The 14,923-nt window shown below is 41.3% G+C and overlaps 1 protein-coding gene across 5 annotated transcripts in view; it reads right to left on the bottom strand.

Annotated features, from left to right (window-relative positions):
• Positions 1-13,704, bottom strand: part of AFF2 (AF4/FMR2 family member 2) — a 503,764-nt gene extending 490,060 nt beyond the window's left edge. For all 5 annotated transcript variants that reach the window (XM_025372179.1, XM_025372181.1, XM_025372180.1 and 2 more), the window contains exon 1: positions 13,450-13,704. In XM_025372179.1, coding sequence (XP_025227964.1) covers positions 13,450-13,496 — 47 coding nt within the window. In that variant the 5' untranslated portion in view covers positions 13,497-13,704. The remainder of the gene's footprint in view (positions 1-13,449) is intronic.
• Positions 13,705-14,923: the final 1,219 nt, after the last annotated feature.

Genomic DNA, 14,923 nt, shown 5'->3' with positions numbered 1-14,923 from the left:
GACATTTCCTTGCCTCCAACTGTCACCACAAAAATGTAGCATCACTGCTAGAAGTCCTTTGAGAATAAAGCTATATCAGAACTATGTTCAGGAAATCCGGGTGGTAAGACTTTTTTGAACAAACACATATTTACAAATACACATTTCGTGACTGACCACCCTACACATCCTACGATGGAAGGCCCAAATTCACAAATGAGATTGTGGACAACTCCAAACTTTCACAGCACGTGGGAATAAAAGGAAAGAAAAGGGAAGACAAAACATAAGAAAACACCAGAAGAAACAGTCCTAACTTTGGCATTGCACTTTTTCTTCTTCTTTTTCCCTCTTTGCATTGAACTTTTCATTACTGGTATTTATACTTCTGTGGTTTTCTGGTTATTGCCATTGTTAAACAAATGCATGACTATCAAATAATAAAAGTCACATTAACCCCAAGAACCTGGACCATTTCTATAAAGTCAGATAGGCATGGTCATTCAATATGTCTTTCCCTTTCAAATTCCTATAAACAATGGCAAATAATTAATTAATTAAAGTTCAATAAAGATTTATAAGTGGGCCCTCTTCTCAACTTCTGCCACTGTAGCTGGGTGGGACAGCTTAACTAAAATATCCCTGAGAAATGCCATGAGCCATGAAGTTCCTGACTTGCGTATCATTTATGATACCCTCGGGGAGTAGGCCCTGCCTAAGAAAACCGAGGCCCAGCACCCCATAAGGTTCTCATTACCAACAGGAATGTGCCAGGTCAGATGCACTGGAGGTTGTCAAGCTTTGCAAACTCTCCCCCACCCTCAAATCTCATAAATTTTGCAGAATATGTTGCTTTGCCTTGAATTTTTATGATTATGTTCAATTTAAGGAAACTTATCCCATATTTTATCATTTACCTTACTTTCTAAGAGTTACATGATGTCCATGAAGTTCTGAGAACTTTCTCCTAATCATATTTTTTACATCTTAAAAATATAAACCCACATATTTCCAGCCAGCCACAAATTTAAAACCTCCCCCTTCTTCTAATTTTGGTGTGCAAGTGTAGGCCGAACAGATTTCAAAGTTTTTCAGTTGGGCAAACTCACCTTTCCATCCTCTGTTAAGGCAATGAAGCTACTAAAAGACATAAATAATGGTGATCAGAGTGTAAAAGTCAGCCAGATCTTGACATTGAAATCACATTTGGGTCGACACTGTAAGGCTCAGAGATGTACATCCCTGGAGCAGCTACTGCAGCATTCACAACACAAAGAAAAGACTCTCCCAACCCCAGGGTCAATAGTGAGGGAGATGATGATTTGGAGTATAGGCACTTAGGCAAAGTTTGGTGATCCCCACATTTTCACCTGCTTTAGTGCATTTGAATGATTTAAGTGTTATTTTACTGAATTAGCTTTATAATAATATGTACTCCAGGTTTAAGAATGTAACCAAATCTCAAAAATGAAATAAAATAGTTCAGCAATATATAAATAGATAGATAGTGATATATTCTTAATGATATATTTAGAGTAGCAATGTCTTTAAACCCTTCTATTTGATGTGGTAGGTCTTAGTACTACCCCTAAATCAGTGAATCTTCCTTACATACTCCAGAAACCCAGAGGCAGGGAAAGGGCTGGATGGTCCGATGTCATCTAATGAGATATGAAACAAGAGAAAAGATCCCACTCTACCTACAAATGTTTAGGATAGGAATAAACTACGAAGACAGATGTAATCCTTTGCTAAATCTGATTATGAGAAGCAGGCAAAATCACAACTGTATTCAGCATGTCATTTATCCTGGGTGACTAATGCATTATTTGTATGAAGTTAAAATTGAGCTCTGAGAAACTATGAAATAAATCAAATGCCCTACTTTATGTAATTTTAACAGACAGATCCCATTAGGATTCTACTATGCATAGCTGTTGGGTAAAATCATTGACCAGTATCCTTATAAATTAATCAACTGAGGTAATGCTGGCTCAGCTGTCATCATTTGCTACTAATCTACATTTAGAATTCGCTTTAACTTTCAAGCCTTTTGAAATAGGTTGATCAAATTTCTGTTTTTTGTTCAAGGTATATGAGTCACTGCAATTGTTTACCAAAGTATGTATGGCAGACGTGTGTCATGGATGTCCTTTTTCAATGGCATTAGAGTGCTCATTGGCATTTCATTGTAATTTCCAAGTACGATGCTAATCAGAATACAATGAACACAGCCTTCATCATTCTTGACAGGAAGTTTTACCACTTACAGTCTGAATACATTTGCACTGTTGAAGTTTAAACTGTTACAGAACTTCAAAACTAAATGGCCGAAATGCCTAATTGTAGCAAAAGAGATATAGTTAACTTTTAACTGTTATTTTTTTTATAAGGTCCATCATGGCTCTTGAGTTTTTTCTGGATCTGTAACTAATATTCAGATAAGTTTCATTTCTGATCATGAGACCCAATTTATTAAAGACCCATTAATTATCTACAGTCTGTCCTCCTAGTATGTACCTTAAAGTCTGGTTCACTTAACTGGCTGGGTGTTTCACTCTCACTAAAATTTCCTAAATGTCCTTGTCATCTCATGTTTTTGTCTATCTTCTGGACCTGCATCCTGCTACCTTTAATTTTGCAATTTGAAGATAATAAAAGAATATTCAGGGGTGTTTTTCCAGATTACTTTTAGTACTTTGAAGGTACCCAACAAACTCTATTATCAGCTCATCTTCAACTCTGTGAAGGCAGGTTATAGCAGAAGGGATGTGATCTCTGGGTCCAAGAAACTTGGGGCTCTGCTGTTGGCTAATCATGTGACTTTGAGAAAGTTAGGGGTGCACCCCTCTGATCCTCATCTTTCTTATCTGTAAAATGGGGGTGAAAACCCTTATCTTTTAGGGTCCTTGTTCAATGAGGTGATGTTTGTAAAGTATATGCCATAATGCTCTGTAAATGCGAATCCTCTTTCCCTACCAAATTATCTTACAGATTTCTTAAAAATCAGCACGTGTGGAAACTTTTCTGCATATCCTTGGTATGAAATTGTAATTTGAATTCTCCAGAGACATAAATAGAAAATGTGTTCAATGTAAAAATGTATGTTAGGGAAATTCAAATCCCAGGTTAGCCTCCAAAGCAGGAACTATTAAGCAAACAAGGCATCTAGCTAAGAGGAGACAATGTTACAAAAGTGTGGAGAAAAATACACAGCAAATGTTGCAGGTCTGTTCTCCCCCTCTTTGTACTAGATGAAAGCTACAATTCAGGGATGGTAACAAGTTGCTACACCTTTTTTTTTTTAAGGCTGCACAATTACCCTTAAAGCACTGTTGCAGATACTAAATGTAGGTATACGTCATGACAAGAAAATGCTGTACACAAAAATCTAAAATCTAAAAATGCTGTATACAAATCTGATAAGTTTAGGGCTGTTTGGGAGAGATTTTGCTCATCAACAAAGACTTCCCTACAGTATTCCTGGCAAGTAAGATGCACATAAAGAACATTTAATTTATAACATTTCTATAAGCGTCCTATTTCAGAAAAGTATGTACGGAAGGCAAGGCAACACACCTACCTGTACCCACCTGTCTGCTCATTGTGATTTTAGCACTTCTCTTGGTCCTCATTCTTACACCTCTTGAGCTATCTCTTCAAAAATTTGATCACACAAAGTATTAAGCAAGTTTTGTCTATCATTCCATTTACCTATTCAGTAAAGAAATAACTGAGCACCTACTGTGCACCACACACTATTCTAAGCATTGCAGTGGCAGCAGTGAATAAAACTAACAAAACTCTCCACCCTTAATGAGCTCACATTCTTGTCAAGTTTGAATTAAGTTCAGGCTTATGGATGAGTATACCTTCCTCCCAAGCACAGAATCTGCCACTTACACCAAAGAGGAACAGACTTGTGTGTCTCTTGTTGGAGTAGGTATCTGGAAAGTCATGCCTCATATTTGGTAATGAACTTAAACCCAATTTGTAAATACTAAGGATGGGTGGTAAAGTCCTCATTAGCCCAGTCCACTACAGAGCCTCAGCGCAAGCAGCGGTTGCAGCTATTATAGCATCTATCCTAGGTATCCTTATAGATTAGCAGAGAAGCTAAGGATTCACATGGTCTGTGGATTAATTCCAGCTCAGCAACATACTACCAGTATGGCCTTGGGCAAGTCGCTGAACCCTTCTGTCCCAGTTTCCTGCTCTGTTAAATAAAGAAATAGGATAACACAAATCAGAGCCTGTCACACAGGAAATGTTACCTCTAATTATTAGCTTAAATTATTACTATTATTAATACTGCTTTTAGGTCTTCTCGCCTAGATTTAATATTTTGAAGAGCTAGCATAGTGCCTGAACGAATTGAATAAATGAATGATGCTGCACTCGGGACTGGCAGCATTAGGTCATTATTCTGGGCCAGGCACTGGGAACACAAAAATAAAAGACACATTCTCATCACTCACAACAACAAAGGTGCATGGGAAGAGTTGGGAAAGGGAGAAAGCAGGATCCAGCCCAGGTGGAAGTCAGCTCAGGAAGATATGAAAGCACAGAGGAGAGGCATCTGAGCAGATTGGGTAGGAGTATGGGAGTTTGAGGGGCGGAGGAGGCAGGAGGTTTGCTGCTCCCTAGCAGCTTCCCAGAGATAAAGCTGAGATTTGCACAATGACATAGCCAGGCAAAGAATTACTTGGTGGCCAAACAGCTAATCGTAAACACAGATGTCAACACCAATCACACAGTACCAAGGCACCAACTCACTTTTTAGGAAAAAAGAAATACTGATGGTAAAATGTTGGTACACACCTAACAAACAAAACAGTTAATTATATTTTTAGAAAAGGAGAAAAAGCAAAAGAAGCAATGTATTTGTGAACATCTCAAGAGCTACACTAAACACTTCTTTTGAAAAATGGCCATTTTGCCAGCAACTGTACCAATTTACAAACACTTGTTTCAATTATTTCAGAAAAAAAACACATTTTCATTTGGTATTTCTTTGAAGAATGTTTGCATGAATGTTTCCAAAACTCTTCTTGGGAGAGTTTTGTGGTTGCCCCTCAGCAAATGTTTGTCTGTGTTAATGAGAATACTCCATTCACACAGCAAAAGAGGACTCAGGCAATTATGTGATGAATGTGAGCTATTGTCAAACCAGATAATTCAGGGTCCAAAGTCAATTGTCTTACGTTTAGTATTCAATGCTCCTGGTCCCCTAAACAATAAAAATTTCTGGATTTCCATTTCACTCTGAACTGTACTAATACTGATAAAAGAGTTTCATGGGCCTTGACCAGGATTGTTTTGTCTACTTAGCTTGCATTCTCTCTCTCTCCCAGAATTCCTATTTTACTTACAGTCCATGTCATACTATTTCCCTAATGCTAACTATACATTTCAATGTAAATTCTGCGAGGCCAGAGGTCATCTTCTACGGGCCTTTTATCTCTCCCTAAAAATGACTGACTAGCAAAGTGTTGGGCACAGAGTAGGTAGGCAATACAAACAGTTCTTGAAAGATGACAAACACTGAAGTAGGGTACAAGGGCTCCTGACCTGGTTTTGCCAATTACTGACTGGATGTCCTTGGGCAAGTCATTTTCCCATCCTGGGCCTCAGTCTCCTTACCTGTACAATGAGGAGTTTGGATCACATGATTCAAAGGAGCCCTCCAGCCTTAAAACTCCAGCTTCTAGGAATTGATTAACATCTACACACCAAAGCCAAGCACTTTGGCAGCAAATAAATAATAGCAACTTGATGAAACCTCTCCATGGCACTTCATCAGAAACATCCATCACACTGAGTCTAATTTAGTCACTGTGGCTGTGCCGACCTGGCATGAAAACAATCAGTCCTTTGAAAAATAATTTATTAAAACATTAGTTGACTGACATCCTGATTGGGGAAATAAAGTCTATGTAATTGCATTTTTCATTGTTCAACAGATAGTCAGGGTGTCATGTACATATTGCCATAGTTTAAAGGTTAAAATGACCTTATAACAATACATTCCATCTGCTTGGTTGGTTTGATCAAACCATACTAGAAACCCAAACACCAAGAAGACATCACACTTTTAGCAAACAACTTCTTCCAGTGATTGTTAAAGCTGAGATTTCAACTGCAGCACCACTACAAGACAAGTAGCATATGATTTTTTACTTATACAAAAAAGAAACCATTTCAAAGCTATTTATTTCCAGGAGATACATTGCCTACAAAACACAAAAACTGACTCCAGGAAAATGGTTTAATAAAGGTCACCAAGTGAACCAGTATCTGCTACTGAGATCTGGTTTTCATTGAAGATGGTAGATGATGCAGAGAACTCTTATTTGGAAATCTAACAAAACAAACTGTTCTTCATAGGATGGAAGTAATGTCTTTTATTTCTCCAACAAAAGAAACATTGGAAAAACAAACAGATGAGTGATTTTGATTTTGTAATGAAAATAAAGCTTGTTTCCTTAGCTTATTCCTCAAAGTGTGACTTTTACACCTTCATATAAGGGAAAGTACCTACTGAAGAACCAAATCAAAGATTACTTTGAAACATTAGCTGATTTTATTTTTCAAATGAAGCAAAATACACAGGTATATTTGAAAAACAGCATCCCATAAACTAAGCAATCCATAATCAAAATCGGGTTCTAGCTATAGTGCTATTGTCAGCTTTGCTTAAATCATGCCATTTTTTTCAGTTCTCAGACAACTTTTTTTGAGCTCAGTAAGTAGGTAGATGTTAGGAGCTAAGGTCATCTAAAAGATTTACTTTAAAATAAATTCAACAATTCAGAACATCACCCTCTCTACGGTGTAAAGGGTGCCTTGCTTTGAACATGCATATAAAATTTCATTAAAGTGTAACATAAAAGTTTTACATTAGAAGAACCTAGGGCTGGACCTTTGTTTAACAGTCATGATAATTTATGGTGTGGATCTGCTGTAGTTAAGTAGAAAAACAGCCTTCTCATGAAATACAAGTCATAAAGACTGAAACTCAAGGAAAGCTGGAGGAATCCCAACCCTCCGGCCACTCATTTTTCCCTCAGATTTTTGTTACACATTCTTTATTAATGTTCTCAATGCAGATTGAGACACAATACCAGTCCGTTAATTCCTATAATGCTGTACCTTAAAAGATATTCTTTCCTCTTGTTTTTCTTCTGGGCTAAACACACCTTGGAATTCATAGAAATTCTATTTTTTAAAATCATGCCAATTACATGAATACTATTTTTGCCTTTTCCTATTAATCTTCTTCTGTAACCATTGGTTATTCTCTTTATTTTCTGCAAAAGAGATCAGACTGGCTAAAAGACATGAAAAGAATTACAAATAACTAATATACGATCACACAGGCAGAGGTACAGTATTATCACCAGGATTTACTAAGCAACTATCCTTGAAAGAGACCTGCATTTGCATGGAACAGTCTTTGAGTTGAATGTGACAGTAACATCAATCAACAGATGTTTATTGAGTACCTGTGATGGAAAAACACCGTGCTAAATGATGCCAGAGAGTGACACACCATTCTCTAGGAAGCAACGTGGATATTTAAATATTAACAACTTAATGCAACAGTGATGATACAGCGAAAAGAGCAACAAACACATATCCTAAGACTATTCACCTACTGTGTAAATTCAGGCAAGTAAGTTAACCTCTCTGAGCTTCTGTTTTCTTATCTACAAAATGAAGCTAAAATACCAATCCTAACAAACCTTTAAGGTTATTGTGAGGGTCCAATCAATTAGCACAAGTGGTAAACTAGAAAGCTTTGGAATGAAATGTTACCAACTTCCCACCTCCAGTTTTGAGGCTCCAAATGAGCCAAAAAGTATACCATGGTCTTCTTTATATTCAAGTATCAAATCTTCAAAATTTGAGCATTCAGATTTAAATGGACCTGAGATTTGTCATACACACACACACACACACACACACACACACACACACACACACACATGATTTTCCATTCTCACATTTTCATGAAAGGGGCTTCCATAAATGACATACTCAGTATATAGACTGCTCTCTTTCTAATTAAAAGGAAAAAACAGAGTTCCAGGGCTGGTCAAATTACATGGTAATTCCACAGATTTCTTCCACAAGTACAACATACACAATCCAATCCATTTGTTTCAGTGACAGCTAAATAAATATTCGGACCCACAAAATAAATAATAAGCAATGAGCTTTTGTGGAAAGGCACCTGACTTGGAAATAGGCAGATGTGGATTTCTGAGCAAGCTCTACTACCAACAGGCTGTGTGAACTTACATGTGTCACACAACCTCTCTAAGATTGAATTTGCCATTCAATAAAATGGCAAGAACACCTGAACATTCTAACTCACAATGATCAAATGAGATAGCATGTGGAACAGCATTCCACATGTTGGAAAGGTTCAGACAAAATGTCAGTTGTTGATGCTGCAGGCTCTGGGGTCAGCTCCGTCTATGCTGAAACCTGGATTGCATCACTGAGTGAGTGCCTGTGTGATTTCATTGCTTCATCTGTAAAACAGGGATCATAACAGGTCCTATCTCAGAAAGTTGTTGGAAGGATTAAATGAAATTGAGTCCTTCCAGAATTTAGTTCAAGCTTGTGGCACAGAGTAAACATTCAAATTATAGTAGCAATGATAATGTTGAGTTCCACCACAGGTGAAACACACACACGCACAACACACACACACACTCAAAAAGGTTTCTTCAAGTTTGGTCTTGAGTTCTTTAATCAGTAACATTTCTTTCCATTTATCAGTAAGCAAGTTTTTAAAATCTCTCTTTATCCCACAGCAATCAGAAAAAGAAAAACAAAATTACAAGTAAAAAATGTAGTCACTGCAGCAAAAATTGTTTTGTCTACATGACAGGCTAATCAAGTATATGGCAGTTTTCCTCTTTGAGGTATGACCTACAGTTACAAGCTCTTAAGGCCACAGCTCTAAATTGTTCCAGAGAAGGCCATTTCATTGGACTTCTACAGTTTTGAAATTGTGTTAAACAAGTGCAAATTTTGCATGCAAAAATAATCTTAGCTAAGAATAATGGGCATTTATTTCATGTTAAAGGTTAGTACATTAAAACCATTTCTATTCAGTAATAATTAGCCTGTTTAAATACAATATAATTTGTATCCATCTACAGGATGCTTAAATGTATGGAATCTCATTTATGTCTATAATGATGGATTCATTTTCAAGGCAGTCATTTTCTATCTTGATTTGTATATTTTAAAGTTGTTAAACGCTTGACTGAATCATTAGCAAAACAATTCATTTATCATTAAGCTGATTTCTACCATGAGATAATTTTCTTCGGTGTCCAATAGATGTGCCTCTTAAGATTTACTGAGAGCTTTCATTCTTTGGAGGGTTTGGGGAGTGCGGAGGAGACCTTACTAGTGAATTTCACCAACTTATATTTCTCCTACCAACACATTCCCTTAAGAAACACAACCCCAAATGGTTTGTTGAATGAATGCTCAAACACACGGGAGAATGCATACTGTACTAGCAAAGAAAACAGACCATAGGCAGTCTGCCTTTTAAGAGACCACAGAGGGAAAAGGGGAAAGATAAATGGATGGAGGTAGAGACCAAGAAACGCTGGGAATCTCTAGGCCTTATTCAAAACAGGACTTCCCCTCCCCTTACCCCACCACAGCCCTAGCATCTCCAAGTTGGCAAAGATTGTGTCCCCCCATCTCCACACCTTCCCATCCATAAACAGTCCTGTTCCGCTCTTCTGGAGGATTGTAGCTAACGAGGCCTCAGAAGACCTGTGCTCACAGAACAGGAGGAGGCAGCCGGGTTGCTGCAGTGCATGGGCCATGCCCGGCTGGAGCTGAAACAGTTCACTTTTGTCTAGAAAGCAGCCCCCCGCCCCTTCTCCAGTACTGCCCCGCCCTCGTAAGGTCGAGGAAAACTGGGGAAAGTGCAGTTCAGACTGCTGGGGCAGGCCCTGGGGCTGCCTTTACCCTAGGAGGAGAAGCCTGGCCGACACATGGCCCCTTCTCAGCCTTGACAGCCCCACACAGACCTTTGAACTTTCTATTTATATAACAGTTTAGTGAGTTTAAGTCTCTTCCTGTATAACTGCCCGTTTGCAAGCTTGCCTCTAATTAGGCTATTTGTGAGACATCACATAAAAACTACAAACAATTGATGCTGTCCCTTGCAGTGAGAAGCCAGCCACTGTCACAATCACTTTACAATTATAACTAGGCTTTTGAACGTTCTGATTTTGCTATCATGGTGGTTTTCTTTTCTTTTCTTTTTTTTTTAATTTTTAAGAATGTGTCCCTTTCTGTATTTTCTGTATTTTCTTTCCTTTCCTTCCTTCCAATGAAGGAAAGGTAAGCATCCCCACAAAGAACCTTAGCCTGTCACAAAGCAATAACTAATCAATACTGGGTGGGAGGTACTTACAGAACTGAAAGGCCCTCTGAATTTGCTTTTTTTTCCCCCTCTTAACTGGGGATTAATGACATCATTACATGATCTTCAGTCACCTCAATAATTCATTTACTTGGTTACCAAAAACAAGACTATGGAATGATTTAAATGAAGAAATTTGATTTTTTTTAAATTTATCTTTTTCTTTAAGAGCAAGTGATGTCTTTCATGCACACAGACAGACATCTGTGCCATCTTTTTGCCTTCACAGAATGGTTTATATTAAATTCAAACTCAGGTGAACATTGTTCATTCATTCAGGAATCTTAAAGAACTTGCGCTTTGGCCCTTTAATCGAGTCCAGAGCATGACCCATTTAGTTATTCTTGCAGTTTGTGAAACCCAGTGGTATGTTCCATTAGGCATGTGAGCATTCCCAAACACTGCCCATAACATGCACACTGCAGCATCATTAGTACTCCATCCTTTCCATTTACATTTGTCCTAACAAATGTGTGTGTTTATAAATGGGCACACACTTTTTGTTTGTTACAGTCAAATGTTTGCAAATAACACATATGCCTTTGTATGTTATGTCTAGGAAAATGAGTTCGTTTTTAAGCTGTCCTGATCCATTTATTGTCAGACATCTAGGGTTGCAGTAGAGATAGCTCAGAGCTTACTGCTCCACAAGTGAATGTTAAGAATAAATTAAAGGTAAATAAGATCATTAACTTTGCTGGTCTTTCTTCCTTTCTTGGCCTTCCTGGGGGGTTGGGGGTGTGGGGAGTGGAGGCCATCACTTTAAGTAGCTATTTACTCCCAAAGAAGGCACGTAAACATATAATGAATATGTAACTGGCATGCTCTGGACTTCCAAAGAGAAGTGGGAAAAGACAATGTCAAGCTTTTTAGTTCATCCACTATTGTCACATTTATTTTCCTTTTCTCTGTGGAGCTGTATAAAACACAGAAGCACAACCACATTACAAATGTTTATAAACAGAGATGCATAACGAAGTGTGCCACTCATGAGCAGTAAGAAGGAGAAATTTTCCTGGATCATGTACGGAGGGAAAGGACAGACTTATTTATGCAGATGCGTTACACTAATTAATCAGTATTTCACATAATATTCTCGAAGTGTCCAAGTCTATGCTCCTTAACTGATGTGGCTCAGTTAGGGATCTGGAGGAAAAAAAGGTTTTGCATTTTCCTTAAGATAAGAAAAAGAAAGCCTCCCACAGGGGTGAGGGAGCCTATCATTTTTTTTTAAAGAAATCAAACATAAAAGAGTCCATCCCCTTTAAATATGCAATTGCATATGCATAAGATTAAACCGGAATTAATATAAAAAATGTTTCTAAAAACCTAATACCTTGTATATGTTTAACATTTGAACTATACCCATGAAATTAATTATAACAATGTCTGTTAAATTAACGATGTAACCCACACCATATATTAGGCAAATTGTATGCAAATAGTAGTGCTATGGTTATCAGTTGTCTGCAAAATAAATTAGTGAAGCAGAGTAAAGGCTGTGTGCAGGAGCATATCTAATTGAGCAATAATTTTATTGTAATTTTTACTTTCAAATAACAGCATTTTTTAATGTAACAATGTATTTCTACAGAGCTGATAAAACCGTGGTATCAAAAACGCCTTATAGATTAATACTGACACAGCATAATTTGTGCTTCAAGGATTTATCCGGAATTGCTGTAAAATAAAATGTATTTAAGTTCTGATTATCTTGGATTTGCAACTAAAGGAGGCATGATTGGCATAATGAAGCTGTTGGCTAAGCATATGACCCTTTTTTAAAGAAGGAAATTGCCTAAAATATCACATCAACAGGGGAAATCCTTGTAAAAATACACAGCATTCATAACCAACGGCCGCTAGTAGTTTAACATTGCAAAAGATTTTGCACTATTGGTAGGTACTACAGATCATTCTAAATACATTTTAAAAGGCAATAACCAAGAATGCAATTTTAAGCGGTTACCACTGAGCCCCCTCCCTATCTAATTCCTTAGACTGCGGGGGGAATCTGATATGTTTAAATACTATGACAAATAAACTGTGATAATGTTTGTAGTAAGTGAAGTTTTTAAAAAGTTAATAGATATGTATATCAGTATTTATGCACACGCGCACGCACATCTCTAAGACAGTAACAACTTTCCAGCTCCCCAGTCACCTTTCTACCATCTTTCAAAATGTCTCAGCGACAAGTTTAGGGTATTTTGTGAAGAGCTGACTCAACCTTTGAATCCGAGCTGGATGCCCATTACAAAAAACTACGGCTGCCTCTCAGTGGGAGGCCGACGGGGGTCCAGCCGGTAATTAAATGTGCATTGACATCAGAGCTGCGGACTTTGGGGGCCAACTCCGAAAACCCTCAGTCTTGAAAGCCAAGCGCCGAAGTCGGCCCCGAACCAAGGTCCCCTGAGTGGTGGCCCCCAAAGCCGCTGTTCCACCCAGGAGTGCAGGGGACTTGGGCTGAGTCGGCAGAAGGAAAGGTGTGCGCGCCGCGCAGCGCAGGGATGGAGGTGGCGGCAGCGGGGGCGGTGGCCACCGAGGAAGCAGAGGGCAGCCGGCGGCACCTGGCCGTTGCCTTTCCCCCATGGCCGGCCGCGAGCGTTGGGCACCTGGAAAGTTGAGGCATTTCGGGCGGGCGGCATCCGGGGCTCAAGGAGGCCAGACCCGCGAGCCGCTCCGAGAGAAAAGCGCCTGGGAGGTCGTGCGGTTCAGCTCTCGGGCGGCACCGAATTCGATGTGAGCCAAATGCAACTCTTTAGACTTGGAGCGCAAAGCGACGCTTTAGGGTCCGCATCCCTCCCTCTTCCCGCACCTCCCCCCACCCTGGCATCCGACCTAGGAGTCAGCGCGGCCGGGGCCAGAGGTGGCTGAGAGCAAGTGGGAGGGAGTCCGGGGCGCCCCCCACGACAGCTCCAGCTCCTCTTAACAAAGGCGAAAACCTCAGACTTCGCCAGGAGACTCGCTCATCAAAGGAGAAGGCAAAAATCAACACCTACCACTGCTGCTCCAAGTCCCAGTCTCTGAAAAAGTCGAATAGATCCATAGCGGTCGGGCGGCGGCGGCGGGTGGGCGCCTGTCCCTGATCGCAGCGGGTCGGCGCGACTCTCGGCACAGCTCGCTGGCGGTTCTCGGCGGCCCGGCTCTCCAGCCCTCCCGCCCAGCTAAAAGTGTGCGGGCCGCATCGGCAGCAGGGGCGGGCGCTGGAGATGCCTGGTCTTGCGCTNCGGCGGCGGCGGCAGCGGCTGCACAGGCGGCGGCGGCGGCCGCGGCAGCATCACACACTTACACACTCACAGGGGGCGGAGCCTGGACAGCTCGAAGCCGCGACATGGAGCAGGCACGTTATCATCCCCGGATCTGGCAGGGGCTTGCGGTGCCCGCCCCCGCCGTTCAGGAACCCCCTCCCACCCCCCACTGTCAAAATCAGCTAGTGGGAGCGGCCACAGAGCTGAGGACCCGGACCCGGACCCGGACGCGGACCCGGACCCGGGACGCAGGGGCCGCCGTGGCAGGGATACAGGAGGTGGGCTGGCGGGACCCGGACGCTGGCTTGGGGAATGCGACCCCTCTCTGAAACCCAGCCCACCCCCCGCCCCACTGGGAATTAGTTTCGATCTAGAAAAGACAGCACAAACAGCCCTGGGGTTGAAGGTCGCCCCCTGTCACCTCAAGCACAGCTCCTTGAGCCCCCGAGTAGTGGAACAAACTTTTGCGGGCCTGAGCATCCCTCAGGTCTGTAGTGCGTAGCATGCGGGTCCAGGAAGGAGAAGGCGGTCACCTTCACCGTCCCCGTGGCTCCACGTGCCCGCACCCAGGCCCTCCAGGCATGCCTTTAGGCGCGCACCTAGTAGGTCGGCGAGCTGTAGGCCCTGGATTCAGTGGGCTGCAAGGATAGGAACAAATGACTGCCCTTGTGTGGTCCTTGAGTTCGGGGTTGGGACACTGTTAAACTGGGTTCCACTGTCACTTTCCTCGCACAGTCACCAGGTGCCTTGAGCAAAAGACTTCTGCACGCTCTTCCTCTGAGAAATGGGAAAACCACTGGGTGTGTGCCCAGTATCCCACGCACCGGCTGCCCGTCTCCCTTCTGGCCTGAAATTCTCTTTCTGCACGTGGAGGGTTTAACAGAGCCTCCTACTCCCTTCAACCTCCACCTCTGGTCCAGGAAGGGACCCCAGGAAGGGGTGGATCCCTTTAGCCAATTCCCTGGAGGGAAACGTTCCCTGGCCTCCTTGCAGAGAAAGGCCTGTGGGAAGGGGCGGGACCGGTTTCTGGCATTTCAGGACATGAGCATTCTGGAGTCCCGGGCATCTAATTTGCCTTCTTCGTATCGTTATACAGAGGGAATAGTATTGGCATATTATTCAAATCCTAAGGCTAGAACTCTCTTGGGAAGGACAGTAGACTGAACCCTGACAGAGCAGGGTGCCAGTAGCTCTCTGTGTGACTCCAAGCAAGTCACTTATCTGG

Source organism: Theropithecus gelada, chromosome X (genome assembly GCF_003255815.1).
Source record: "Theropithecus gelada isolate Dixy chromosome X, Tgel_1.0, whole genome shotgun sequence".
Lineage (NCBI taxonomy): Eukaryota > Metazoa > Chordata > Mammalia > Primates > Cercopithecidae > Theropithecus > Theropithecus gelada.
This window is presented reverse-complemented; position numbering and strand designations above follow the sequence as displayed.